General features: G+C 43.5%; 2 protein-coding genes across 3 annotated transcripts in view; both read left to right on the forward strand.

Moving 5' to 3' along the window:
• LOC118363709 (aryl hydrocarbon receptor-like) overlaps positions 1-22,998 on the forward strand; it is an 84,242-nt gene extending 61,244 nt beyond the window's left edge. For both annotated transcript variants that reach the window (XM_052488527.1, XM_052488528.1), the window contains 6 exons: positions 3,792-3,994; positions 8,591-8,700; positions 16,400-16,541; positions 18,581-19,084; positions 19,314-20,556; positions 22,821-22,998. In XM_052488527.1, coding sequence (XP_052344487.1) covers positions 3,792-3,994; positions 8,591-8,700; positions 16,400-16,541; positions 18,581-19,084; positions 19,314-20,556; positions 22,821-22,988 — 2,370 coding nt within the window. In that variant the 3' untranslated portion in view covers positions 22,989-22,998. The remainder of the gene's footprint in view (positions 1-3,791; positions 3,995-8,590; positions 8,701-16,399; positions 16,542-18,580; positions 19,085-19,313; positions 20,557-22,820) is intronic.
• Positions 426-2,252, forward strand: LOC118363221 (polyadenylate-binding protein 1A-like). The gene is made up of 3 exons (XM_035743890.2): positions 426-1,643; positions 1,772-1,947; positions 2,186-2,252. The coding sequence occupies exons 1-3, from the start codon at positions 447-449 to the stop codon at positions 2,250-2,252; spliced, it is 1,440 nt and encodes a 479-aa protein (XP_035599783.1). The 5' UTR covers positions 426-446.
• Positions 22,999-25,084: the final 2,086 nt, after the last annotated feature.

A 25,084-nucleotide genomic window follows, 5' to 3' on the forward strand; every position in this document is an offset into this window, starting at 1 on the left:
GAAATAATCTGTCTGTAAATACTTGTTAGAAAAATTACTTGTGTCATGCACAAAGTAGATGTCCTAACCGACTTGCCAAAACTATAGTTTGTTAACAAGAAAAACGAGTTTTAATGACTCCAACCTAAGTGTATGTTAACTTCCGATTTCAACTGTATCTCTCTCTCTGACTTCCCAAACTGTTAAAAAATAAAGATTGGGTTACATTTATTTATGTGTTCAAATTGTAAATATTTATGTTTGCTATCTAAATCCTGTTAACTACATGACTATGATGCAATAAAGAAAAGATGGAACATCAGAATTGCATTTCACGCTACATCACTTATGACATCACAAATGAGTTAGTTCCGGGAATTTAAGTACATGACAGCTGTTCATTCACCTGTCATTCTGTGTTCTTGAGCTAGCTTCAATACGTGTGAATTAGGTCCAAAATCTCCAAAATGAATTCTTTGTATGTTGGTGACCTCCACCAAAATGTCACCGAGGCAGACCTAAACGAGATGTTTAGTGAGGCTGGACCAATCTTTTCTGTTCGTTTATGTAGGGATCGGGATACACATCGTTCCCTCGGGTACGCCTACGTTAACTTTTATCAGCAAGACGATGCTGATCGTGCCCTGCTCATGTTCAGCAATGATATGCTCGAAGGAAGATATCTACGCATCATGAGGTCTGATCCTGACTGTACCCTGAGGAAGAGTGGGGTGGGAAACATCTTCATCAAGAACCTGGACAAGAAGTCTATAACAAACAAAAACCTGTACGAGACCTTCTCAGCATTTGGAGACATCTACTCTAGCAAGGTAGTTTGTGACGAGAATGGCCATTCCAAAGGTTATGGTTATATTCAGTACAAGACCCAGGAGGCTGCTGATAGAGCCATCGAGAAATTAAATGGCATGTTAATGGATAACGAAAAAGTGTTTCTCGAGCACTTTAAGTCACGCAAAGAGCGAGAGGAGGTGCTTGGAGCCAAGGCCAGAGAGTTCACTAACGTGTTTGTCAAGAACCTTGGCAGAGACACGAACGATGAGAAACTGATTGAGCTTTTTGGAAAATATGGACCAACCGTTAGTGTCAAGGTTATGAAAGACGATAACGGGAAGTCGAGTGGGTTCGGTTTTGTTTGCTTCGAGAGGCATGAGGATGCACAGAGAGCCGTGAACGAGATGAACAGGAAGGAGCTAAACGGGAGGCTGATATATGTAGGCCGCGCACAGAAGAAAGCCGAGCGCCAGACGTTGCTGAAACTCAAGTTTGGGCAGAAGAAGCCTGACCCCAAGGCCAAATACAGAGGTGTAAATCTCTTTGTAAAGAACCTGGATGATGCCTTTGATGATCACCGTTTAAGGAAGGAGTTTTCTGCATTCGGAACAATCATCAGCGCCAAGGTGATGACGGAGAGCGGGCGCAGCAAAGGCTTTGGCTTTGTTTCCCTCTCCTCCCCCGAGGAGGCCACCAAGGCTGTGACGGAGATGAATGGCCGTATTGTGGGAACCAAGCCGCTTTACGTGGCCCTGGCTCAGAGCAAGGAACAGCGGCAACAATACCTGGCAGACCGGTACAAGCAGAGGATGGTCAGTGTCATGGCAGTACCCAACCCCATCATCAACTCCTACCAGCCTCCTGTTCCACAGGTAAATCCAAACAAGAGTCCATGCAGAAAATCATATATCAAACTTGGACATGAGTAATGAACATTTTATTGAGAAATGCTAACTTAGAATTCCATATAGCCTTTTACTCCAATGTGCACATTCCACAGGCCCAGTCCCATGCAGCTGCCTACTACTTCAGCAACCAACTAGCTCCGCTGAGTTCCAGCCCTGGCATGATGACCGTTGAGCGGATAGCAACTCAGGCCTTGGGCCAGCGCCCACATCATCCTGCCAGTGCAGATGCAGCCACTGCCATGAGCAAGCCTCAGTACAAGTATATGTGGTATAATTAAATGTGCCTTTAATAAATACATAAGTACAGTACCATAAAGTGTACCAGCAATCAATATGCTCATCATTCATCTGAGTGTGAGCTGTATTGATGTCTAAGCAGTTTGATTGTTGATGTTTAGGTATTCCTATATGTGGAACATACAGCCAGCTTCTCATTCATGAACAAACGTGACTGAAGCAAGCTTGGTTGTGCTCGTGAATCATTTCTCATGTTTTCTCCCTTTCAGGAATTCAACATTCGCAGCTGGCGAAGGCTTACGCAATAACTCTGCTCCCCACGGCAGTCCATATTGAAGTCCAGGAGCCTCATCAAGCTAAACCCGGACATAAATCTGTCCCAAACACTGGAGCTTGAAGCCAAGAGAGGAACAGGGTCCTTCAAACTTCCTTTACAGAAGAAGAAAGAAAAATTTAAACAAAATTATATTTTACAGTAAAGGCCCAGTGCAGTCAAAATTATGTTTCCTGTGTTTTGTGTCATATAACAGCTGATGAAACTAAGACTGTAAAAGTATGAAAGATATTTTGCAGTGTTATTTCCTAATAGTTGCTGGTTGAAAATACAATCTACACAGGACCTTGTAATCAGCAAGTTTTGAATGGGTGGAGTTATAGCCTGCCTGGTGACACCACCAGGCAGCATAAGTTAGTATGCCAATAACAAAGGTCCAAACCTAGCTAGTTTTCAGGTTACATATCACTCCCACTAAGCCCCTCCAATTAGGTCCCTCACTCAGACCACTCACAGACAGTCTAAAGAAAAAGGGGTTGTTTTGCTAAAAAGCTATTTTGGATTATTTTTTACAATTTTATTGGAAAACTATTACAGTAAGGTACTTAATTGTCACGCAGAAATGATTTAATATTGAGATGAAAACGGCTGCATATGGACCAAAAACAATAATGTCATAAGATAAGCTAGACCTTGAAAGAAACAAGGGTTATTTTAGGTCTGGAAAAATGGGAATATTAGTTTCCTTTGTTTGACTTTTTAATTTTTTTTTTACTGTGTTTGTGTGTAGCAGACATGAGTCGTGCTCATGGTTGATCATGGTCTCGTGATGGGGAAGCCATGCCTGCGACTTGGCTAAAGGGAGTTTCCTCTTGGTCTAATGGATATGATGGTGTTGTTGCTCAGCACCCTGTAGACACTTGTGTACTCTATACACATGTTCTCCACCAGCTTACAGCACAGCTCCACGATCAGATGGACAAACTGGGGGAGAAGGGAGAGAGGGGGGAGAGAGGGAGAGTGGAAGAGGGACAGTGACTTAAGGGATGGAAAGTTGCCAAAACACTGTTCTTCAAAACGCACACTGTGTTTTGATCCATCAGTGCGTCTCCCTCCAGGATGCAACAAATCTCGGCACATCTTAAAGGCCATCAATGGGACGACAGGCCTAAATACTGCGCAGTACATCCATGTCTTACAGTAGCTGCACTGCTCTACACCAGACCTGGGTTCAATTAGTATCCATTTTCTTTCAAATACTTTCATCTTTTCGATTTCCTCTGTCTATGGTGTCAGATGGGCAGGGTTTTCACTTTGCACTTTTGAAACTATTCCATTGGTACCAGACAAGCTCAGTCAAGTGCACAAATACTAGTACTATTTACATACTAATATTTTATTTTATTATTTTAATACTAGTAATACAATAGTATACTTTTAGTATTTACTAATAGTATTTTCTAATAGTATTTACTATTAGTACTACTGTTGTCTCACGTTGCTATCCTTCCAAGTCTCGTTCAATACTCGGCTATTGGTTTCCAAACGAATACTGTATGAGGAAGCCTGGACCAACCAGCTTTTTTTTTCTTTCTCCCCAGGCCCTGACCCTCCAGGGCCGTCTGAAGTTCCTGCATGGCCAGAACTGCCACCTGGATGACGGCTGCAACGTGCCCCCCCAGCTGGCCCTGTTTGCCATCGCTACCCCCCTCCAGCCTCCATCCATCCTGGAGATCAGGACCAAGAACATGATCTTCAGGACCAAACACAAGCTGGACTTCACCCCCATGGCCTGCGACGCCAAGTATGCTCACGCTATTCAGTCTTACTTCACATTATGATGGGATGTTGTTAAAGTTCCACCGGTTATACGTGGTTGAATTAACTTCATTAGAACCCCTTTTAAAAACGGAACTCGTTGTAATCTGGTTGTAATGATGTAATTTCAACCAGTTTTGCCTGCTGGAGTGTTGCTAGGGTATTTCTTACTGTGAAGAGCAATTTCTTGTCATGTGGCTATAATATGTTTGAAGTAGTGGTAATTCAAACATATTTTCACTGCCATTGATGTCCTGTCTCTAATAAAAAACTAAACAAGTGTTTTAAAAGTGAGAATAATCTGAACCCGAAAAAGAAAGGAAAGTCACGAGCACCACAATACCTATTCCGCCCATGCTCTACTAAGGTTTTCAGGCAAACTGCTTTGACCTACTACAATAACTATGTTGGTATTGTACTTCAAACTATGTGTAGGCAGGATGAATAGGATTCAAACCTTCTCAAACAGTCTAACTCATACTCTTGCAGAAGGTGCTTCCACGATAATGTGATTTGTACCACATGCAAGGTAAAGTATTTGATTCTTCACACTCCACAGTGAGAAGCTCTCATTACGCTACCTTTTCATGCATTTTTTATTAAATGAAAGCAAGCTTTTCTATAAATACTTACGAGACCATCAGGCTTTATTAAGCTGTTTTGTCTTGTAGTAATGTGGCGCAAAACATGTCATTGAAAAAAATATATCATAATAACAACCTTTTTTGGTCAGTAGGCTTCCCAACATAACAACAGGTGGTGTGTTGGACATAGTAGCTCAGATAGATAGAGCCTGTCTACATGCCTGATTTCTGTAACCGTTAGCTTACCTGTGTAATATTGACATAAGCTCAGAACCAATTGTGTTTCAAACAAGTTATGTTTGTACTTGTATTTATTTTTGCAATAAAGATGGTGAAGCAACATTAATACAAATTTACAATAGGCCTAGTTCTAAAAATACATACAGCCAAATGATACATAGTTTGAAGTACAATATCAACATATATACTGTAGTAGGTGAAAGCTGTGTGCTGGAAAGCCTTGGTAGAGCATGGGTGCTCGTGAATTTCCTTTCTTTTTTTGGCTTCAGACCAATGCCTATTCTCACTTAAAAATATTGTTTTTAAATTTTATTTCCGTGTTTTTTTACACCGGAAGGTGATTATGCAACATTATTATACAACATTATAATTAAGCAATAAGACCAGAGGGGGTGAGGTATATGGCCAATATAAGGACTGTTCTTTTCCACGACACAATGCGGAGTGCCTGGATTACAACCCTTAGCTGTGGTATATTGGTCATATACCACAAACCCCCGAGGTGCCTTATAGCTATTATAAACTGGTTACCAATTAGAAAAGTACAAATAAATGTTTGTCATACCCGTGGTATACGGTCTGATATTCCACAGCATTCAGCCAATCAGCATTCAGGGCACAAACCACCCAGTTTATAATACAACATAACACATGCTCTCCTTGTGAACCCTCACAATGTCATGTGTTTTATCAATCGATTTATTGATAAGATCCCAGCTTATACTCCTACTGATCATTGCTCAAAGCAAATTGGCAAGAGCAAGGAAACAAAGACTGAAGCAAATATTTACTATTCGATTATACAATCTAGCTGGCTAGATGACTACAGGAGCGCAAAATATGGATGAGCTGTCCGCAATGGAAGGGTTCTGAAAAATGATTTCTGGCCAAGGCGAGAAGTGATTGTGAATATATCATAGTCATCCACCTCGGTGGAAACGTCTTGGGACACATAAAGGGGACAGCCCTGGTGCAGTCAGACACCAGCTGATTAGGAGGTAGTCATCCGAATGTTCACAGGACATCGGTGGTCTACTCTGTCATCACACAGTAGAGGAGTTGGATGTTTCAGTGGGAGGAGGACATCAACAAGCGCATAGAGATGGCCAGGCACTCTGTCAACCAGCTGGTGTTTGCAATTCTCCGTGACAGGCGCATGCACACAGTTGGCCACTTCCTTGGGCATTACCGTAGGGCAGGGTTTCCCAAACTTGGTCCTGTAGTCCCCCCTGGATGCAATTTTTAGTTTTTGCCCTAGCACTACACAGCTGATTCAAATAATCAAAGCTTGATAATGAGTTGGTTATTTGAATCATCTGTGTAGTGCTAGGGCAAAAACCAAGGGAGGGATGGCTTGAGAGTCTGAGAGCTGATCATTCCTCCGTTCTAGCAAGATGCACACAGTAGTACACACCCCTTGCCTGCCTCTCCACAAAGTCAAAGGCTCTTTTAAGAGCTACCTAATAAATGTAAATAAGTGTGTGTGTGTGTGTGTGTGTGTGTGTGTGTGTGTGTGTGTGTCGGGAGGGTGGGAGGGGGCTGTCAAAACTATAAATGAAAGAATGGTCAAAATATGGATGGTATGCTACAAATTCCTATTTGTTATGGCTAATGTTAGCTAGGTGGCTAACACTAATGTTAGCTAGGTGTCTAACGTTTGCTAGGCTAGGGGTTAAGGTTAGGAGTGAGGTTAAAGGGTTAAGGTTGCAAAGTATATTAGCTAAAAAAGTAGTAAGTAGTTGCAAAGTTGGTAGTTAGCTAAAATGCTAAAGTTGTTCAAGATTTGAACAACTTTTGAGTTGCTAGACATCTGCGTTATATGCCCATCCTTCCACCCCGACCAACCACCCTCGAGGCTTTTCCTATTTCTGAAGTAAATCTCTATTTGTGATGGCATGTTATAGAAGGGTCCAGACACTTTTTTGTGATTTGGTTTGTTTTTGAGAACATGCCATTTTACATCAAAAATAGAGATTTACTTCAGAAATAGGAAAAGTCTCCTTCAAGTAACCTTCTGTCTGATGTAACCATACCAAACGTAACATAAGATACATATTTCAGTGTCCTGGATACACATTTGCTATGTTACGTCTAGTCTATGAGACTGACTGGCACACAAGAAGTCACTAAGCAAGCAATGATTCTGATGTTGTTGTTTTAACCTGGTGCAGCGCGTGGAGCCCCCTGACTACGTTTTACTTGTGGATGGCGATTTCAGATTTTCTGTGAACACACGGAAAAGTAATATGACACACATTTGGAGTAGAAATGTCAAGACGGCAGGATAGGTAGTTTATGCTGGAGCTGGAATTTATTCGAGAAGTGTTTGAAACAGCGATGCTGTCAGTCTGGTAAGCATGCACAACCGAGGTTCTGTTTACGTGTGTGTTTGGGGTTCAACCATTTACTATATGCAGTTCAACATAGCTAACTTACAATTTCTTAACAATGCTATTTGTTTTCTTGGCTATGGTTTGTGTTTTGGTCTTGGTTGTTCTTAGTCTGGGGAAATGTAGCATAACTAACTGCAGTGTTTATCCTGTCTGAAATCTGGCTACCTCGTTTTAGCGTTACCGTAGCTTGGTACGTACAATGCAGATTAATGTGATTAGCGTGGCAGTTTTCCCAAAGTTTTGTGGTTTTAAACTTAACGTTAACTAGCTATATGTTTTGTGTAAGAATGTATTATATATTGTGGTGCATGAACTGACCATACACGTTATCTAATGTTACAGTATAACGTTTGCCAAGGTTACTTGGATACATTTAATTGGCTATCATATTTGTTTGTTCTCCAATTTACACGCAAGTGTCTAGATCAGCAGTAAAGGGGTGATGACTTTAGCATTATGTGAAAAGCCCTACGTGTCAAAATATAGCTAGCTAGCTTTCATCACTTGTTGGTTAGCTAACTTACCTTACCAACGCTAGCGCTCATCTTACTCGTATAATGTTACGGTAGCCAGCTAGCGAAACAAAACAAAACCACATTCATTGGCTAGCTACCTGTATTTGCCTGTTGGTTAGCTAGTTAGCTTTCAGCGGACTGGTGTTAGCTACAGAAGCTAGCAGTTGGACTTTGTACAAGTAACGTCAGCTACCTAGCTAATCAAAATATCCGTTTGCATTAATTGATTAACCTTAGCTTGAATACCACCATATAGCTAGACATATACATTAGACTAGGTTTGCTCATGTACACTTCATATGACTGGCAGGTGGGACAAGCAGCTCTGTTGTTGCCGAGCAACCAACCCAGTGTTAGGACTATGAGTTTCGGCTAAAGATGTTAGCATTGTCAGCTACAAAAAAGGTAGATGATCGTTGTTTCTTAACAGACGCAAATGTGCACGTGAGAGCGATAATTTATACGTTTAATAAAAACTGCTGCACCTACAAACTTAGTCAAGCCGGCGTTGTTCTAAAGCCCAATAGTCACTTTATGGACTCTTTAGTCTTGTTTTAATCCACCGTCTAGGATTTAAGATGGGTAGGCGCAATAAACAATTTTAAAAATCAATTGCTAACTGCCCTATAAAAAAATCTGCAGTTAAAAAATCTGGCATGTGGTTCTCGGTAAAGGACGAAAGGCTCATGACGAGAGGCGGATGAGTGTGTTGTGTACCTACAAGTTGATTTGGGAGTTTCATTGAGGTTGGTGTCATATATTTAACACTGAGCTTCAACCAATGCCTATAATAGACGACTATTGTCTCGTCTATAATAATGGTGTTTTTGTGTATCTTATTGCATTGCAGGGGGAAGATCGTGCTGGGCTACACTGAGGCTGAGCTCCGGGTTCGAGGCTCTGGATACCAGTTTATCCATGCAGCTGATATGCTCTACTGTGCTGAGAACCACGTCCGCAGTAAGGCTTTTACTATGACATCTCTACCTTTAATAATAATAATGGGATATTCCAAATAACATTGGTTTAGAACAGTAACTTGACAATTTAACTTGATATACACTACATGGCCAAAAGTATGCTCGTCGAACATCTCATTCCAATATCATGGGCATTAATATGGACTTGGTCCGCCCTTTGCTACTATAACAGCCTCCACTGTTCTGGGAAGGCTTTCCACTAGATGTTGGAACATTGCTGCAGGGACTTGCTTTCATTCAGCCACAAGAGCATTAGTGAGGTCGGCACTGATCAGTCGGCGTTCCAATTCTTCCCAAAGATGGATTTGAGTTCAGAGCTATGTGCAGGCCAGTCTTCCACACCGATCTCTTCCACGTTCTTCCACACCGATCTCAACAAACCATTTATGTATGGACCTCTCTTTGTGTATTAATAACAACAAGATGACTCATGTCAAATATACTGTGTCCATAAAATGTGTATAGGTTCAGAGCTTTTGTGAAACAGCACAGTTATATAGCAAAACAGAAATCAGACTGGATGAGCTTCAGCGATAGATTGATTGGAGGGGTTTGATGGTAGCTGAAGGACGGGATTGAAAACCAACAAAAAATAACTATTGTAAAACACATTGTGTCTGTAAAATGTACAGTACCAGTCCAACGTTTGGACACATCTACTCATTCAAGGGATTTTCTTAATTTTTACTATTTTACTAAAAATAGTGAAGATATCAACACTATGAAATAACACATATGGGATCATGCAGTAACCATAAAAGTGTTAAACAAATCTAAATATATTTTATATTTGAGATTCTTCAAAGGTGAATAAGAATATTTTGAAGATAAATACACAATGCAGAGGATGAGAGGAATAAAAACTAGAGTACTAATGGTATTTGGCCCAGATGTACTGCAAGGACTTCTGATTGGTCAACCCCAGGCTAGGGTGGGGGGTTATAAATGGCATCCTGTCCTTTGTTCTGTGGAGAAAAGCTGAGGACAGGGGAGACTGAACATCTACCTCCTAGCATAACATCTATGGTATGTCCTTCTCAAATAAACCTATTTTTCTCCCCCTGATTTGCTTTGGAGTTTGCGTTATTGAAGAATGACATAAATTGCTAACAGTAGCAACCCGTTGCCTTGATTACAACTTTTGCACACTCTTGGCATTCTCTCAACCAGCTTCACCTGGAATGCTTTTCCAACAGTCTTAATTAACTTCTTCGAGATAGGAGGCGCTCTTTTAATTTTTGGATAAAAAAAACGTTCCCGTTTTAAACAAGATATTTTGTCACGGAAAGATGCTCGACTATACATGTAATTGACAGCTTTGGAAAGAAAAAACTCTGACGTTTCCAAAACTGCAAGGATATTATCTGTGAGTGTCCCAGAACTAATGCTACAGGCGAAACCAAGATTAAATTTCATACAGGAAACAGTCCAGATTTTGAATGCCCTGTGTTCCAATGTCTCCTTATATGGCTGTAAATGCACCAGGAATGAGCCTGCACTTTCTGTCGTTTCCCCAAGGTGTCTGCAGCATTGTGACGTATTTGTAGGCATATCATTGGAAGATTGACCATAAGAGACTACATTTACCAGGTGTCCGCCCGGTGTCCTCCGTCGAAATTATTGCGTAATCTCCAGGTCCATGCGCGTTCCATTTTCTTCAGAGGAGAAACCAAACTGCCACGAATGATTTATCATCGATAGATATGTGAAAAACACCTTGAGGATTGAACAACGTTTGCCATGTTTCTGTCGATATTATGGAGTTAATTTGGAAAAAAGTTTGCATTGTAATGACTTAATTTTCGGGGGTTTTCTTACCCAAACGTGATGAACAAAACGGAGCGATTTGTCCTACACAAATAATCTTTTTGGAAAAACTGAACATTTGCTATCTAACTGAGAGTCTCCTCATTGAAAACATCTGAAGTTCTTCAAAGGTAAATGATTTTATTTGAATGCTTTTCTTGTTTTTGTGAAAATGTTGCATGCTGAATGCTAGGCTTAATGCTATGCTAAGCTATCAATACTCTTACACAAATGCTTGTTTAGCTATGGTTCAAAAGCATATTTTGAAAATCTGAGATGACAGTGTTGTTAACAAAAGGCTAAGCTTGAGAGCAAATATATTTATTTCATTTCATTTGCGATTTTCATGAATAGTTAACGTTGCGTTATGGTAATGAGCTTGAGGCTATAAATAGGATCCCGGATACGGGGTTGCTCGCCGCAACAGGTTAAAGGAGTTCCCACATATGCTGAGCACTTGTCAGCTGCTTTTCCTTCACTCTGCAGTCCAACTTATCCCAAACCATCTCAATTGGTTTGAGGTCGGGTGATTGTGATCTGATGCAGCACTCCATCACTCTCCATCTTGGTTAAATCGCCCTTACACAACCTGGTGGTGTGTTGGGTCATTGTCCTGTTGGAAAACAAATGATAGTCCCACGAAGCGCAAACCAGGTGGGATGGGGTATCACTGCAGAAAGCTGTCGTAGCCATGCTGGTTGTGTGCCTTGAATTATAAATAAATCATTGACGATGTCACCAACATAGCACTGCATCTACCCATGTTTCACGGTGGGGGGAACCACATATGAGGAAATCATCTGTTCACCTACTTTGTGTCTCACAAAGACATGGCGGTTGGAACCAAAAATCTCAAATTTGGACTCCTCAGACCAAAGGACATATTTCTACTGGTCTAATGTCCATTGCTTGTGTTTCTTGACCCAAGCAAGTCTCTTCTTCTTACTGGTGTCCTTAAGTAGTGGTTTCTTGGCAGCAATTAGACCACAAAGGCCTTATTCACGCAGTCTCCTCTGAACAGATGAGGTTGAGATGTATCTGTTACCTGAACTCTGTGAAGCATTTATTTGGTCTGGAATTTCTGAGGCAGGTACCTCTAATGAACTTGTCCTCTGCAGCAGAGGTAACTCTGGGTCTTCCTTTCCTGTGGCGGTCCTCATGAGAGGCAGTGTCATCATAGTGCTTGATAGTTTTTGTGACTGCACTTGAAGAAATGTTCAAAGTTCTTGATATTTTCCATATTGACTGACCTTCAAAGTAGTGATGGACTGTCGTTTCTCTTTGCTTATTTTAGCTGTTCTTGCCATGACATGGACTTGGTCTTTTACCAAATAGGTTTATCTTCTGTATACCACCCCTACCTTGTAACAACACAACTGATTGGCGCAAACTCATTAAGAAGGAAAGAAATTCCACAAACTAACTTTTAACAAGGCACACCTGTTAACTGAAATGCATTCATGGTGACTACCTCATGAAGCTGGTTGAGAGAATGCCAAGAGTGAGCAAAGCTGTCATTAAGTCGAAGGGTGGCTACTTTGAAGAATCTCAAATATAAAATATATTTAGATTTGTTTAACACTTGTTTTTGTTACTGAATGATTCCATATGTGTTATTTCGTAGTTTTGATGTCGTCACTATTACACCACAATGTAGAAATTCGTAAAAATATAGAAAAACCCTCGAATGAGTAGGTGTGTCCAAACTTTTGACTGGTACTGTATGTAGTATGAATAAGCTGGAAGTAGGAGCCTAGGTGTTGTTGTCCACTAGTTTACTCAAATTGGGAGAGGGGTAGTAGGGTTAGGGGAAAATAAAAAAGGAAAATCTATTTTAAGAGATTGAAAATCATGCAGACAATTAAATTTATGGAATCTACCATCTATCTGCAATATTAAAGCTAATCTACCCCCCAAAAAAATGTTTTATAAAAAACAAACATTTAAAGGGCCTTCCCCAAACGTTGGAAGCACAGACTCGTCTAAAATGTCATTGTATGGATGTAGCGTTAAGATACGTTCTCCTGGCATCCGCCAAACACAGATTCGTCCATCGGACTGCCAGATGGTGAAGCGTGATTCACCACTCCAGAGAACGTGTTTCCAATTTTATTTTTATTTCACCTTTATTTAACCAGGTAGGCTAGTTGAGAACAAGTTCTCATTTACAACTGCAACCTGGCCAAGATAAAGCAAAGCAGTTTGACACATACAACAACGCAGAGTTACACATGGCATAAACAAACATACAGTCAATAGTACAGTAGGGGGAAAAAAGTATATTTAGTGTGTGCAAATGAGGTAAGATAAGGGAGGTAAGGCAATAAAATAGGCTATAGTGGCGAGGTAATTACGATATAGCAATTAAACACTGGATGGATAGATGTGCAGAAGATGAATGTGCAAGTAGAGATACTGGGGTGCAAAGGAGCAAGATAAATACATAAATACAGTATGGAGATGAGGTAGTTGGATGGGCTATTTACAGATGGGCTATGTACAGGTGCAATGATCTGTGAGCTGCTCTGACAGCTGGTGCTTGAAGATAGTGAGGGAGATAAGTCTCCAGCTTCAGCTATTTTTTGCAGTTCGTTCCAGTCATTGGCAGCAGAGAACTGGAAGGAAAGGCGACCAAAGTAGGAATTGGCTTTCGGGGTGACCAGTGAAATATACCTGCTGGAGCACGTGCTCTGGGTGGGTGCTGCTATGTTGACCAGTGATAAGGCGGGGCTTTACCTAGCAACGACTTGTAGATGACCTGGAGCCAGTGGGTTTTGGCGACGAGTATGAAGCGAGGGCCAGCCAACCAGAGCATACAGGTCACAGTGGTGGGTAGTATATGGGGCTTTGGTGACAAAATGGATGGCACTGTGATAGACTGCATCCAATTTGTTGAGTAGAGTGTTGGAGGCTATTTTGTAAATGTCGAGGATCGGTAGGATAGTCAGTTTTACGAGGGTATGTTTGGCAGCATGAGTGAAGGATGCTTTGATGCGAAATAGGAAGCCGATTCTAGATTTAATTTTGGATTGGACATGCTTAATGTGGGTCTGGAAGGCAAGTTTATAGTCTAACCAGACACCTAGGTATTTGTAGTTGTCCACATAAGTCAGAACAATCCAGAGTAGTGATGCTGGACAAGCGGGCCGGTGCAGGCAGTGATCGGTCGAAGAGCATGCATTTAGTTTTACTTGCATTTAAGAGCAGTTGGAGGCCACGGAAGGAGAGTTGTATGGCATAGAAGCTTGTCTGGAGGTTAGTTAGCACAGTGTCCAAAGAATGGCCAGAAGAATACAGAATGGTGTCGTCTGCGTAGATGGATCAGAGAATCACCAGCAGCAAGAGCGACTTCATTGATGTATACAGAGAAGAGAGTCGGCCCAAGAATTAAACCCTGTGGCACCCCCATAGAGACTGCCAGAGGTCCGGACAACAGGCCCTCCGATTTGACACACTGAACTCTAACAGAGAAGTAGTTGGTGAACCGGGCGAGGCAGTCATTTGAGAAACCAAGGCTGTTGAGTCTGCCAATAAGAATGTGGTGATTGACAGAGACGAAAGCCCTGGCCAGGTCGATGAATACGGCTGCACAGTATTGTCTCTTATCGATGGCAGTTATGATATCGTTTAGGACCTTGACCATGGCTGAGGTGCACCCATGGCCAGCTCGGAAGCCAGATTGCATAGCTGAGAAGGTACGGTGGGATTCGAAATGGTCTGTGATTTGTTTGTTAACCTGGCTTTCGGAGACCTTTGAAAGGCAGGGTAGGATAGATATAGGTAGAAGTTTGGGTGTAGAGTTTGGGTGTAGAGTGTCTGACCGCGCCAACTTTCCAATTTTTGGGAATCTCAGACAATACAAAAGAGCGGTTGAACAGGCTAGTAATAGGGGTTGCAACAATTTCGGCAGGTAATATTATAGAGAGAGGGTCTAGATTGTCTAGCCCGGCTGATTTGTAGGGGTCCAGATTTTGCCGGTCCGGTGTCCAATGGCAGTGAGCTTTACTACACTCCAGCCAACGCTTGGCATTGCGCATGGTGATCTTAGGCTTGTGTGCGGCTGCTCGTCCATGGAAACTCATTTCGTGAAGCTCCCGACGAACAGTTCTTGTGCTGAAGTTGCTTCCAGAGGCCGTTTGGAACTCTGTAGTGAGTGTTGCAACCGAGGACAGATTATTTTTACGACAGTCACATTTGTGAGCTTGTGTGGCCTTCCACTTTGTGGCTGAGCCGTTGTTGTCCCTAGACCTTTCCACTTCACAATAGTACATAACAAATCGAGCTCTCTGAGTTTAAATACTGGAGGGGACAATTTGCCTAATGAAAGTGTTAAAATAGTCTAGTGAGTGCAAAGACAAGCATGATGTTGTTAATATCAACAACAAAAAAATCCAGTATTCATTGTTCGACAGATGTTTATTTCAGTACAGTATATGCTGTTTTTCAAAACTTTTGACTCACAACCTTTCATTGCTTTTAGAAAGTAGTCCAGGGTAGTAGGGTGGTATGTTTAAAAGACATGTAGGCAGAGCTTTGATTGGCAAACTGTCCGAGAGTTAGTGGAAGTCTGGTTGCATCCTTAATAGTCTCTCCTTTCTCCCAAAGTGTACACTTGTTCACTTCCCTTCATGGATTTGAAAGGAAATGACTGGTATATTACACTCCCTCTAGCCCATGCCTACAGCAATCCAATGCTTTTACATTGGTTGAGAGTAGTGAACCAGTGCACACTTCAGGAGGGATTATTGGGACAAACCATATCGACGGCGTTGGCTGACAAACGTCACAAAAATGATGCGCGCACATCGATGTGGCCGGAAGCCACGCGGTTTTTATGATTATGAGCGGTCGGGTAACTAGCAACGATGGCTAAAAGCTGCCTTGTGGGGAACCGTAGGTGGCTTGTTTCAGCTAGTTTTATCTTGTTGTTGATACCATGTCTTGCTTGTTATGAGGTGTTTTGACAGATTTCATGTCAATTCTAATATGGCAAAACAATTCACTAGCTAGTTAACCAGCAACTCTAATGATGTATTTGAGAGACAGGTGCTCATTGTGCACATTAATTCATGTTTTCAATTAACATTTGGAAACAAAATGTAGTCTACATGTCAGCAATTTAAGCCGATCCCGTCTGTTTTGCCTCAAAGTTAAGCGCTCAACGTTTTTTGTTGCTAAACAATCAACCCGTCTCTGTGGGACACATGGTTGGTTAGAGTGGAGAATATGTTTACACATAATCCAGATTATGGAGGAGATTGTGCAAAGCCCAGAGCAGATTAGAGCAGAGTGAACAGAGCAGAGTGGTGAACTGGGGCCACATATCCATATCAGGAATGGAATAAAGATCCGAAGTCCACCAGTGTCCACTAAAAGTGACACACGAGTTTCAGCAGCACTGCAGGGGAACACATTGGGTGTAAATCTGCCGTGTCTGCACATCTCTTTACTGCAAGCCTCTCTTTAGAACAATGGGTCGACGGTGTCTCACACCTGTGTCCATTCGCCACCATGAACCTACTCCGGAAAGCTGCACAGTTGAGACGTGCTCTACTCCACAACACGCCTTGCAAAGACAACAATAGGCCAATTGGGTGAAGGATCAAGGTGTGTGTGTGTGTGTGTGTGTGTGTGTGTGTGTGTGTGTGTGTGTGTGTGTGTGTACATTTAGAGGTGTGATGGTGCATAGGTGCATGTACACTCGCATGCAAACAGCATCTTTCGGCAGACTTGCTTTTGTAAGCGTCGTGAGTGTGTAGGGGTCGGTTCCATGCATGGGTGCACATATGCACTGTGTTGCCTATGTTCAGTTATGACCATATAATCATTGGTTCTGATACATCCCCCTGACTCGGTGTCGTATGTGATTCCAGTGATCAAGACCGGAGAGAGCGGGCTGACGGTGTTCAGACTGCTCACTAAGGATAACCGCTGGAGGTGGGTCCAAGCCAACGCCAGACTGGTCTACAAGAACGGCAAGCCTGACTACATTATCGCCACCCAGAGGCCCCTGGTGTAAGTGCAGCTTTAGCCCCCCTGTTTGTTTGAAAGATTTCAATGAGGTGAATGTAATGTGTAATCCTAAACAGTCAGAGCTCTTTAGTCCATAGTGTTAGGGACTTTTGTCCAAATAGTAGTCCCTAGTGTTCTGGTAAGCTATGTCTCGTCCTCCTCTTGTTCCCAGTGAGTAAGAGGGAGGACAGTAGATTGGATTTCATCACATTAATAAAATCCTTGCGACCCCAAATATATTGGGGGAAAAAATGTAATTCACAGGAAATGTTTACTTTTTTAATGTGGGGCTTTGACAGTCAATCATTTAAATAATTTATCTCATATATATATCCCATATCCCCGTGTTGTGTCTGAGCGTCTCAGGGTCAGGGGGCGTGGTCAACAGTGCGTACCGCATCTCTCCTGTCACATCCAACCTGGATCGATATTTGGTTTTAATGCAGATGAGGGCTCTGAATCCGCATACCATGAGTTTTAATGCTCTGAGGGAGACTGCATTGTATTCCCTTCGAGTCAAGAACCAAAACGTCTCCATAGTGACCGGTGAATGCATTGTCTGCAGCATTCGGTCACATGGCAGCTTGATCAGCTGTTCAATTTCACTTCCCGGCATGTCAACTGAACCAGGATCACACAGATTTCGCTGATTTGTTATATCATTTGTTTGTATTTCCCCTGCATGCTTGTGTTCAATTCGTTCAGTTCCCCAAATAGTTTTGTGAACAGGTGTGCACAATGTAGTTTGCAATGTTCTGCGCTCAGCTCTTTTGCCGCCAGTTGCTCTCGGTGTATCCAATATAGCTCAGTGGGTGTTGTCACGCCCTGGTCTTGTGATTGTCTCCACCCCCTCCAGGTGCCACTTATTATCCCTGGTGTATACATCCCTGTGTTTCCTGTCTCTCTGGGCCAGCTCGTCTTGTATGTTTTTCAAGTCAACCAGCGTTTTCCCGTTCTCCTGCTTCTATTCTCTTTTGCTATTCCTCCCGGTCCTGACCCTTGCCTGTCCTGTCTCTGAGCCCGCCTGCCTGACCACTCTACCTGACCCTGAGCCTGACACCGAGCCTGCCCGCCGACCTGTACCTCTGCCTCCCTCTGGATTACCGACCTCTGCCTGCCTTGACCTTGTCTTCTGCTTGCCTCTGGAACGTTAAACCATTGCTACTTCGACAGTCTGCATCTGGGTCTTACCTTGATTCCTGATAGGTGTATCATACAATGCGTCCATTTGGCAGAGGGCGACACATTCATAACTAAAGATCAGAGGCCTGCCCACCGTCCCATGGTAGATGGAGCCCCATCTGTGCAAAAGCCCACCATTCGATCCCGTGGAATCTGTTTTTCAGCACATTGAACGTCCCCTGTGCCATATCATGCTTGGGAATAGTGAGACAACAATATGCCCTCGTGAATAGCACAGCTAACATCTATTTGGAGAGCATAAGGTGGGGAGTTTGAGTCGTTCAGTCAGTTTTCCTCTTGATTGCTTGCTATAGCATAAATTCGTAGTTTCACAGTGTTATCTGACAAAGGTATTGATGTGAGTTGCTGTGCCTCTGTCTCCCCACACATTGTTTTCCCCATATCAATTGCGGCCGGTAATGTCCTTCTCTGCAATAGCGTGTGATTTCATAGCGTAGCAGGCTTAGCCATTCACCGTGGAAAAGATTCAAGTGCAACCGTCAAGAGCGGCCTTTTGCCACGATCTAAGGGCGCTCTGTCGTTGAATTTTAACTTTTAGATTTGAATCATTTTCATTCCGATTTTTAAAGTTCACCACATGATCATTTTGATTTTGAGAGACAAAGAAGATATGTTTAGTTTTTTTTTTTTTTACCAGGATTTTGGAAATTCTCCCACAACCCCATTTGCATATCAGGCAACCCGACATGGGTCACGACCCCTAGTTTGGGAACCGCTGCTGCACACTTAAAATGACGCTCCCACCAACTTTAAGGACACAAAGCCTTAACTTTGCTGGAGTTTTATCCTAAACAGAAAGAGTGTGTTCTGATTGGTTCTCTCCATCCTCTCGTACCCAGGGAGGAGGAGGGAGGAGAGCACCTGAGGAAGCGTTCCATGCACCTCCCCTTCACCTTCGCCACGGGCGAAGCACTTCTCTACCAGAGTAGCTACCCCATCCACGGCCTCACCGACTCACTCCAGACTAAAGGCAAGACCAAGTCCAAGAAGGCCAAGCTGGACAAGAACTCGTCGAAGGATCACGGTGGACTGGACCCCAGCTCCCTGCTTGGGGCATTGATGCGGCAGGATGAGTCTGTGTACGTGTGCCAACCAGCCGTCGAGCCCAAGATGTCCTTCCACAGTAGTCTGTTTAGTGAGCGAGGCGAGGGGGAAGGGCAGAGCAGTGGAGGCTGTAGCAGTGGCCCTCTGGGTGGGGGTGTGGGAAAGAGCTGGAGCTCCGTGCCCAACAGGGTCACCACCACCTCCACTGGCCCCAACGGGGAGCCTCCATCCAGCTTCGACCCACTGCTTGCCACCCTGGACTCACTATCTCTGGAGGGGGACGAGACATGCTCTAACAGGTGATTGTATATTTGTATGTATTGTATATAATGTTATATACAAGTATTTTCCAATTTAATTGAGTGTAATGTCCCTTTGGACTGCCCACTGTACAGCCAGTCTTGCCCAAGCTTTCCATTTTTGCCCTTCAGTTTTTAATTCCAATATTTTGTTTATGTATGCATTGTTGTACTCCCAAGTCTATATGTATTTTGAATTTGTCAAATAAAATAAATGTCTTCCTATCAGCGAGCTGTTCTCTGCTCTGGAGAACCTGGGTCTGAACGCAGAGGATCTGGAGCTACTGCTGCTGGATGAGAGGATGATCAGAGTGGAGATGGATCCGGACTACATCCCCTCGCTCAACGACCTGCTCACCAACAACGAGATCCTCTCCTACATCCACGACTCGCTGGAGAACAAGACCGAGGAGGGCCAGGGTGGGGACAGTCACGTGTCCATACCACAAACCTCAACCACAACCCATCCCCCTGGCCCTATCCTTAATTCTACCCTTATCCCTAACCTTTATAATCAAGACACCACCGCTATGCATATCTCTACCCTTCACCCCCAGGCTACTATCCCTCCTATCCCCCAACCCACGTTACCCCCTCACAGACTACCAAAGCAGCCACCCATAGTGCAGCTCTCTCAGCAGATGCAGCAGCACCTCAACTTAGTAAAGCCCGTTCTGGCAAAATACCCCTGGCCCCCGACACAAACGGACGTCCCCACGCCAAGCCAGCCAGACACACTGCAGCCCACAACCTCACTAACCGTGGTCGATAATGGTCACTGGCTTCCCCAGCAGGAGCATCTGCATGCAGGGCTGGACGACCACTGCCACAGCATTCACCCTCTGGTCAACGGTAAGACATCCCAGCTGGGGCCTCAAGGGTCCGGGCAGCTCAAACACCACCAGCACCAGAACATCATCCATCTTCAGAGCCAGTGGCAGCAGCAGAACCAGCACCTACAGGTCCAGCTTCAGCCTCAGTGCCATTTCAAACAGCAGAAGGCAAGTAGCAACAGCGGTGCCACTCTCAACGGGGTGCACCCTGATCCCGATTGGCAGAGGTACGGCTACGACGACCAGTTGGGACTGACCGCTAACGGAGCCTGCACCGTCTCCTACACCAACGGGCGCGCGGACACCCTCTCACATGCTACAGGAGGTGAGGTCACTCTCACAGATTACGGTACGGGTGCTTCGACTACCGTGGGCATGGTGATGAACTGGGGTACGGTGGGGAGCACAGGTCACTACCAGGGACAAGGAGGGGTGACTGCTACCCCCTCAGACCATCTGGAGCATCACAAACAACATTCTCCACAGGTCCCATCTGCGTACTTTCACCGCCAGTACCCCACCACCCAGAACTCCTTAGATTACATCCTGGGGCTGTCACAGCCGCAACACACCATGCCTTCTCTGGGCGCCTACGGCATTTTGAATCGCCCCGCTTCCCAAGATGCCACTCACTGCAAGGTAAGAGTCAAAGAATAAAGCAAGATGCTCATAGATGGATAATAAACCTGATTTCTTTTGTAATATTTGGTGAATTTCTGTGACTGTATGTTTGTGGGACTGTCTTGTTAATGGTTGACATCCCAGCATTAGGAGCACTATTTCTATGTCATGAAAGCGATGGTTCTCTGTAAAGGCACTGATGTAGCATTGGGAAGCCCTTGCCTCGGGCTTGTTTCGGCTGCTGATTTACAGTTCAATGTAAGATAAATCGACGTGAGCGGACATGTAATGTGAAACCGATGAGTGGAGAGCAAAGGGTCACGGCGGTGGAGAATCTGTCAATGGAGAGGAACGTAGGTCTCCCAATCAAGTCAACCGTTGAAGGGATTCTGTCGACGTAAGCTTCGACAGCAGTAGGAAAACCCTCTCCTGCCAGGGCTGTTTCCTTGCCGGTAGCACAACATAGCCTTGACCTAAATGCCCGGGACTGATCCTACCGCAGTGTGATTGTGACGGAAGCAGCTCTGGTCTGCAGGGACCGCCTTACAATCTGTTCAAAGCTGATAATGTCAAGCACGACTTCTGATCAGGACACTGACTGGGAGTGAACTGGTGTCGGCTACGTCCATGGTTGCTCCTTCAGGGTGTCGCGTACTGTACAGTTGCAGTATATGTTGTGTTCGGGTCATGTAGGGTCCCAGCTCCGTTGAGTATTGAATGAGGTTGCTTTTAAGAGTGTATCAAGCGCGGTGTGCGTGTCACACACACACACACGTTTGTACCGGTTGCTAACGTGTTGATCTGAAGTGAAGACACTCCGTTTTAATTGCACAACAAGCCTCCGTACATTTGGAGACGAAGGTGAGATTAGGACCCGCCTCTGTGCATTTGTAACTTTTTACATTTTTTAATACAGTACAGGAGGCTTGTCAGGGAGTGACACAAGGGGCCCAGTCGGTCAAAACAAGGCCTCAGGACAAGACGAACTGGACATTAGTACAGCACACAGTCCATTCTGCATGCTGGACACCATCTTCCTCTCCTTGTTGTTTGTTGTTGTGCTGAATTAATGTTTCAAGATCCATGAAGGGTAACGAACGATAGAGTTGGTTGTTCTCTTTGTTGAGAGAGAGAAGAGCCGATGGTGAAGAACTGTAATAGAACAAGGTTGAAGTCCCACAATGAGAGCTATAGCTCCCAGGCAGCGACTGCTAACCGGACCGGCAGCCATTCATGCCCCCATATCCCACTCCGCCTTCCCTGTGTTTTCCTTCAGGGTCAGCGACCACGCCCCAGAGGAACATAGAGCCAAGCTGGCCAGTCAAGCATGAGCTGTCCTGACCTACAATTTTCCCATCGTCATTACCTAATACATAGAGGGGCAGAAGAATGTGTGGCAATGTTGTGTGTATGCGCATGGGTGCGTGCCTATATGTGCGGTGTCACATCCCACCACAGGGGGTGCTGTTTACCCCCAGCTAGGGGTGTTGATGTGATTTGGGATTGAGTAGCATTAGAGATTAGTTGAGTTTGGCCTACCTTAACCTGGATGGGTTTGTCCTGCTGCAGGTGCGCAGTGTCCTGCTGGCCTGCCCCTATGGGGGGCCTATATAAGGTGGCCCTATTAGGATTTCTACATGGATGATGCCTAGCTAATCCATTTAGGGCCCACTAAGCAGGATTACAATTAGGCCGATGGTAGAAACTGTCACAACAGACACACACAGGGGATTCCCTCATACAGGGAGGCCACAAAGTACATACTCACACCTATGGAGTATAGAGAGTGGAGCTCAGTGCTTGTACCAGTGTCAGTACTCTGTTGGTTTGGCGGATATGCTACTTTGTGTAGTTAGCTAGTGTGTTAGCTACTCTAACTGTAGCTTGTAGTAGTTGCTATCTCTGCTGTCTAGTTCCACCCATCCTCTATTTTTCATAATAAACATTATTTCTAAAAACCCACAGAAAATCTGTTTTTATGTCAAAAGGTTTTGTTATATTTCAGTCTTCTGTGATGTATATAAAGTGTCATATTGAGATGCAAACTCAAAATGTAGTACGTGTCAACTCTATATCTGACCTGGTGTCTTCTTCTTGTTTAAGCCCATAACCATGTGTGTGAGGTGTACCCTTCTGTTTGAAAGTAGATTTGTTTAAGACTACCTGACCCTGATTCATCCCACTGCAGTGAAAGGTTAAGTGGGGGGGGCTGTATGCATATGATATGTCCTATCATATGCATACAGCTCCAATGATATTTTTTAATGTTGTTCTGTGTTTAGATGGAGAGCGGCTGCATCCTCAACGACACCAACGTTGCTCACACAGGGAGCTGTCTACTGCCCGATGTGAACGGCCAGGCAGCCAGCGACAGTCTCCAGCCCCAGCCCGGCGCCCTACAGACCCTGCCCACCCTCCCAGACCCACAGACTACTGGCTTCTACCTCTGAGACGGGGGGGGGGGGGCAGTGCAAAGAGAGACCATTGGACCATTTTGTCAGGGGGCATAAAAAAATTTAACAGAGGAGGAGACGCGAAAGAGGATGAATTTAAACTGAACTGTGTGATGTTACGACTTTCTATGTAACATTCTCTCCATTTCATTTGTGTAAGACGGACTCAGGACTCGGTGAAAGAGCTCAGCATAGTGTCTCTCTGCACTCTGACAATAGTTTCCCCACTGGCACACAGCTCAGGGGAAACCAAATGCATCTTCTCATGTTACACTTTTTTTTATGAAGGGTATGGTTGAGAGAGCGGCGATTTCTTCACCACTGTGATTTTCATTGTTTTTCTTTATGGGTGTACAAAATACAGTTTCGGACAAAGATTATTAACAAGACTGTGAGAAGAGATGTGTTTTACCACTGTCATAGCTACAGTACTGCGCTTCAGTACAGTATAACTTGTTAAAGGAGGGAAAGTGAATGTGGGTATGGAAAGGATTGATATGGAGATTAATATTCATTATGAAGAATGGTGAGACATGATTTGAAGGAGCTGGATGTCTGAAATTATTGTGAGGTAGATTTACAAATGTTCTGTTCTGTGTTATGTTTTGTTGTGTCATCTGCCCATAGAGAGGAAGAGGAATTGATTCAGGTTTTGGTGATCTACGTGTTGGTAAAATAGTATGTAGGTTGTCCTCTGACATGTTATTGAGATTGGATATGTGAAACAGATCCCATATTATGGTCAAATGGTATCTAAATATGAAGAGGGAGAGCAGATCGGAGGAAGGGATGACCGTTTTGGGGTTTTGTTTATTTCCATGCTGCATTTTAGCCTGGAAGAAGTTTACGTTACCAGTGCAATGATGTTGTGTATTTATTTAAATGGCACTCAAATCAACCGAAGCATTTTCTTCTTTTCTTGACTGGCTACAGTGTGAAATCACTCAGTAAATTAAGTTCCAGAATACAGCAGGAGATGGCTTACATTCAGAAGTAAACAAGCAAATTCCAGAACCATCATTCCTCATTGAAAAGCTTTGAGGAAAAATATACATTTGGATTCAAGTTGATTTCCTGAATTGAAATGAAGTTGAGCTAAAACAAACTGTATTCTCTGCCGATGGCAAGAGGAACGGGAACGGCAGTTTCTGACGTGACGAGAAAGGTCGTTTCAGTAGGCCTCCTCTCTTACAGGGCCCCAAGTGATTCTGTCATGGTCATCTTATCACAGTGGATCTCACACCTCTCCACTGGGACCCCCAGAAGATTCACAATTCTGTTGTCGCCCTGAACGAGCACACCTGATTCACTTAGTCAAGGGCTTGATAATTAGTTGACGAGTTGAATCAGCTGGGCTAGCTTTAGAATAGGTCAAAAGCGTGGAAACACTGCTGTATCGCACTGAAGACCCCGTTCCATGAGGATTGACTTGGTCACACGCAGACTCACGGGCATTGATCCAAATGAGAGGACAAGTCTTTTTAAAGAGATTCTGTATTGAAAAGTTGCAATGTTGAATGTGTTGTGTATATTGTAAAAGAGTTGTAAAAAATATCCTATTTGCAGTATTTCGTTATTAAAAGTGCTGGAAAATAATTTGTATTAATATTGGTAGCGTTAGAATTCTCTCCATTCAAAATGGCACTATATTCTCTACATAGTGCTATACTTTTAACCAGAGCCCTATAGACCCTGATCAAAAGTAGTGCACTATATAGGGAACGGGTGCCATTTGGGATGTAACTTATTACATAAATGTCACAAACAAATGCATTTACAGACTTGCCTCTCTTTATATCTGTTTGTCTTTTTTTGTATACAGACATTTCTTATATGAAATAGATTTATTTAAATCAACCAGGAGATGTATGTAAAAAAATAAAAAAGCAAGGTGACAATCAATAACAACTGCTTTTTTTTTTTTTTAATTGTGTAAATAGTAAGGTATTTTTTATGACATTTGTTGCAAGCACTACTTTAAAAGCACTGGTCCTTACAAGCCATTTTTCTCTAGCACAAAAAAGTAGGCTTGTAGAAAATAATTTTGGACTCAATATTATATTGACTATAATACCTACAGTTCTGTGTTTTAT

Source organism: Oncorhynchus keta, chromosome 30 (assembly GCF_023373465.1).
Source record: "Oncorhynchus keta strain PuntledgeMale-10-30-2019 chromosome 30, Oket_V2, whole genome shotgun sequence".
NCBI lineage: Eukaryota > Metazoa > Chordata > Actinopteri > Salmoniformes > Salmonidae > Oncorhynchus > Oncorhynchus keta.

Coding starts and splice junctions, on each gene's coding strand:
- LOC118363221 (XM_035743890.2), top strand. CDS start 447: ATGAATTCTTTGTATGTTGGTGACCTCCACCAAAATGTCACCGAGGCA. Junction 1,644..1,771: donor ACCAGCCTCCTGTTCCACAG/GTAAATCCAAAC, acceptor CACATTCCACAG/GCCCAGTCCCATGCAGCTGC. Junction 1,948..2,185: donor CCTCAGTACAAGTATATGTG/GTATAATTAAAT, acceptor TCTCCCTTTCAG/GAATTCAACATTCGCAGCTG.